Genomic DNA, 5,275 nt, shown 5'->3' on the forward strand with positions numbered 1-5,275 from the left:
GCCCACACCAAAGAACTCCACCAATCAAAGTTGGGGCAAAGTCCGCCCACACCAAAGAACTCCACCAATCAAGGGTAGGAACGTAGACCCACTGGTAAACTGAGAGCTTCACCTTCTGGCTCAGCTCTCTTCACCACGACAGACCGGTACAACGCCCACATCACTGCAGACACAGCACCAATCCACCTGTTGATCTCCTGCTCCATTCTTCCCTCATTCACGAACAAGACCCTGAGATACTTAAACTCCTCCACTTGGGGCAGGACCTCCTCCCTGACCTGGAGAAGGCAACCTACCGGTTTCCGGCTCAAGACCATGATCTGGGATTTGGAGGCACTGATCCTCATCCCAGCTGCTTCACACTCAGCTGTGAACTGCTCCAGTGAGAGCTGGAGATCAGGATCTGATGAAGCCTGTGCTGGAATACTTATATAACTCTCTGCCTGTACAAGTTCATACTGTCTTGACATTCCTATTATTGTATCTCTTTTGATAACTGCTACGTCTTTTATAATCTGTTTCTAATGATTTTGAGATCTTTCATGTCTGGGACCTCGCTCTTATTTTGATAATCTTTGTACGAGCTGTTGCTCTGTCATTGGACCATGTTGACATTTGTTGGTCTGTGATTGGCTGCTCACAAATTGCCACCAGATGTTAAAACTGTATCTCTGTTCACTGTTGTGTCAGTAGCAACTTGACAGATTCTCTGATCGGGTCTGCTTTTGAGTTGCTGCTCAGCCTTTGCAAATGAAAACCTTTTATTAAATCATCTGACGGTCATCATGCAGTCCCCTTTTTATTCACGTGTTTCTGCCTTTTTAATAAATATTTCTACAACAAAGCCAATAGGACCACATCATCCACAAAAAGCAGAGCCGTGATCCTAAGGTCACCAAAAAGGATCCCTTCAACACCTTGGCTGCTCCTAGAAATTCTGTCCATAAAAGTTATGAACAGAATTGGTGACAAAGGACAACTTTGGTGGAGTCCAACTCTCACCTGAAACAAGTCTGACTTACTAACGACAATGTGGACCAAGCTCTGGCACCGGTCGTACAGGGACCTTTTCCACTAGTGTCACTTAGTGTAGTGTTGGTACGGTCAGTGTCGGAACAGGTCACAACCCGTGTCAACGGGCCTGGTACCCCATACTCCTGGAGTACCCCCCACAGGAGTCCCAGAGGGACACGGTCGAATGCCTTCTCCAAGTCCACAAAACACATGTAGACTGGTTGGACTCCCATGCACCCTCCAGGACCCTGCTGAGGGTGAAGAGCTGGTACACTGTTCCATGACCAGGACCAAAACCACACTGCTCTTCCTGAATCTGAGATTCAACTATCTGATGGACCCTCCTCTCCAGGACCCCTGAATAGACCTTACCAGGGAGGCTCAGAAGTGTGATCCCCCTATAGCTGGAACACACTCTGCATTTATATTGTTGATCTTTAATTTGTTTTTATGTTGTTTTTACTGATTGAGTGAATTATTGTTATGTATGTACAGCGCTTTGATCCTGTGGGTGTTTAAAGTGCTCTATAATCTGGTACGGTATAGGAAGGGAAATATCTGCTGTTGGTGTCATGATGTCTCAGGAAAAATATTTTAACCCATTGTTCAATCCTATCACAGATGCTCTACATCTGACTACTAGCATGTCCATTCAATCTGACTAGCAAAACTTATCAATGTTACCCAACTTTACAGTTGTGGGATATTTTGTGTTTGTCTGTCTGATAAAATCCCAGTAAAGCACTTTGACATTTGTGGTTGTAATGTGACAAATGTAGAAAGTTCATTGATTATACAAACAGATTGAGAAATATGAATTAAAACAAATACCTAACATCATTCTGCTGTTTGGGATTTGTTGAGTAAAATCAGTTGATTTAAAATGGGATTTTCACACAATGGATGTGAGATTAAAGCTAAAAGTCTTCAGTTCTTCATCAGAACTAAATAAGCCTTTGGGATGAGAAGTAAACATCATGAATAGAGTCTAGGTGCCTTCAGATGAACCTCTTGGGAGTGTGGCGTTTTCTACAACCTGCTTTGAAGCTACTCTTGAGCAACTTCCAGGTGAACACCTTTAGTTTCAGCCCTTCTCTGTCCCTACACATCCCACAGGTCCAGAAGAGCAGGTCGAGTAGAAAGTCAGGAAAAATAGACCAAACCTTTTCAGTTCATCTTTTACATGAAAACCAATTTGTCCCACAAGAAATGAGTGAAGCAGACTCACCTACAGGTTGCCTTCTGAAGTCTTTGGTCTCTCCAACCCCAAATAAAGAAAGTCAGTCAGACCCACAGTTACAGTGGTGTGATATATGATTTATAAATGTTATTAAATCTGGATTTTTTTAAACACTGTTCAAAAAGTGGTACTGAGGACAAAAGCAACTAAAAAAGGATGTAAGAATGTGTAAATTGGATATTGTACTAGATTTGACACAAATTACAAGTTTACCATGTTTCTATTTTTGCTGTTGATCCAAAGAAAATGATTTCACACCTCAGTGGAGTCACTAAGGTCTAAAACCATACCACTGATAAATAATTATTAATCAAATGATCTAAATCTGCCTAGTTTCATTTCTAAAATGTACTCCAGTAAGTTAGGACACAAATGTGGGAGACTCTGCCAAAGTGGGATCAAAATGGGTACAATGTGTGAAAAAAATAATAAAAAATAAAACATTCACAGACAAACATTTTGTCTCACTTCCTGATTTAGCTCAGGAGCTATGAGTGGTGAGATCCTCTGCAACCAGAAACTAAATATTTACTACCAAGTTTATTACAAACCAATTAATGTAGAAACAATGTGTGTGGTGTAGGTGTGGTTGTGTGCGTGGAATCATATATCCTATTATAAATAATGTTTTTGTTTGTTTGTTTATTTATTACCTTTGTTTAACCTGGTAAATCCCATTAAGGTCACCTGTGTTTTTTCAAAGGAGGCCTGTGCCTGAGCCTAATGCATGATTTTAAACTGTTATTTATATAATAACTTTATAAAATGCTGAAAGTCATTCTAGCCTAAGAGTGTTTAGTGAAATAAGAGGTTTTGTTCTGCTCTATTTAAGGTTATTATGTATCAGCCGTGTCAGTTTATTGGAGGAATACAGTAAATGAAGAGTCGTCAACACAAACAGGCATGTAATCTATTTTTAATGTTGTTGTGTCTGTCATGTTTGGGGTCAGAGGTTAGGCAGAAGATGGGATTATAACAATGGTCTTTTAAAAAATGTTACATTCACTTTGTTTACACCAGAACACAACAATAGCAGTGTTTCCATTCACCATGAAAATGCGCAGTTTAGAATTTTGAAAATAAATTTGCTCAAAGGAAACACATCAATTTCGAAAAAAAAAAAAGGTTTTTCAACAAAATGTTTTTGCGCTAGGATGAGGTGGTTTTTTTGGCCGTATCGTAATTGATGTTTTTCGCAAAACTGCAAAAATTTGGCAGCACAAATGAAAACAGCACGGCTCACTGGTCTCAGAATTCAGTGAGTCTGCAAATAAACATCTGTGAATGTTTTTTAGAAATTTGATTTGCCAACTAGTCTCAAACAGTCTCAGGTCAGTTAGATTCCTTTAAAAACAAAACAGGAAGTGTTTAAAAGAGAGGAAACACAACACAAGGACTTACCTTGTTAGTCTTCAGCCCACAGAGTGCTGTGGAAAGGCGCTCCCTGCTTTAGGCTAAACTCCTGCAGTGGTTAGGTTCAGTCTTTGTGTCCAAACACAGAATGAAACATGAGGACATGCAGAGGTTCACTGAGCTGCTCAAACTGACTCAGTGCAGCAGATATCTAAATATCACTACTTTTTAAAGTGCTCTTTGTCCYAAAACTCACACCTGAGAGCCAGTTGCCCCTGTGCAAACCCTCCAGAAGGGAGCGCCCAACAAGAGTAAAGAAGAAATGAAAGATGGTACTTACATTCTGTCCTTGCTGAGATTCTGAGACTCATCTTGCTCTAAATGAACTCTACCACATTGGTGGGGTTTAATCAATAGATTAGCTTCATTTGGAATTTAACATTTAAATCATTTTTTTATGTTTTAATGTTTCCAATGTGTACATATACTGTGTGACAGTAACTGAACACATGTAATAGTGTTTAAGTGAAGATCCACTAACTTGAAAAATATTTCTAATGACAAGTGTGAAGGCTTTTTCTTCAAAGTTTTAAATAAAATAATTTAAAACAGGCAAACTGATACAATACCTTGTGTGTGTCTCTGAATTTACTGATCTCTCTGGAAATAAGGTCCCTCTTGTCATCTTCCAACTCCATGGCATTGATATCCTTACAAGACAGGACACCAACAGATATTAAACTTACAAAGTACACAAACAAACAAAAATACACAATACTAATGTTACGTAAACTTTCATTAAGTAGCCTGAAGGACCCCTCCTCCAACATGACCTGTTGACCCTGCAGGTTTGTTGACCCTGCAGGTCATGCCTCCTGACTGAACTGAACTGAACTCTGTTCTGTAAAACCTTTCTTACACTCAAAGCTCTGACCTAACTTTAATCTGTCCTTGACAGGAAATCAAGGTGATGCTGCTGTATGTTTTCATCTTTTATGTTTTTAAAAACAGAGAAAGACAAGAATCATTACATGATTTTTACTTTTTGAAGGTATTGTTTTGGTGTCATTTGATCCCACTAGTTTAACCTGAAACATTCAGATCAACTGTCATTTTAATCACAGTGTTTAACATGTTAATCGTCTCTTTTTCTTTTTTCAGAAGCATCAGCTGTGCTTGGCGCCACCAAGACGGTGAGGAAATCCAAATATTTTATGGAAAAGAAATACTTTGTTTCTGCAGCAATCTGACCCTGAGAGGTAAATATCTTTGTTTTGACTCTCTTGTTTTGACAGGAAGAAAAGAAAAAAGAAGTGAGTTCAGTTTTCTTCTGATCGTTGCACCWACCATCTGAGAAATGGAGCTTATTTTAATTTCATACAGAAGCCTGAGCTGGGCCTCTGGGGTCTGTCCTAACCGTGTCCAGCTGAAACCAGCTGACCAAGGCTTTGTATGACGGAGAGTGAAGTCCGTCTGGTCCAGAACTCTTGTCTGATGAACCCACAGACTGTTCTGAACCTGGTGGACTCCACAACTGGATGTCTGCAGCACCAGGTAGCAATGAAGATATGAAATGTCTTAAAGCATGGCACTTTTCACACAGTGGTTCCATCCATCCATCCATCCATCCATCCATCCATCCATCCATCCATCCATCCATCCATCCAT

General features: G+C 39.9%; 1 protein-coding gene across 1 annotated transcript in view; it reads right to left on the bottom strand.

Moving 5' to 3' along the window:
* rbm25a (RNA binding motif protein 25a) overlaps positions 1 to 5,275 on the bottom strand; it is a gene marked incomplete at its 5' end in the record, with an annotated part of 37,733 nt that overhangs the window by 14,976 nt on the left and 17,482 nt on the right. Inside the window, 1 exon segment of the mRNA XM_014029581.1 lies at positions 4,237 to 4,317. Coding sequence (XP_013885035.1) covers positions 4,237 to 4,317 — 81 coding nt within the window.

This window comes from Austrofundulus limnaeus, unplaced genomic scaffold (genome assembly GCF_001266775.1).
Source record: "Austrofundulus limnaeus strain Quisiro unplaced genomic scaffold, Austrofundulus_limnaeus-1.0 Scaffold922, whole genome shotgun sequence".
Taxonomy (NCBI): Eukaryota; Metazoa; Chordata; class Actinopteri; order Cyprinodontiformes; family Rivulidae; genus Austrofundulus; species Austrofundulus limnaeus.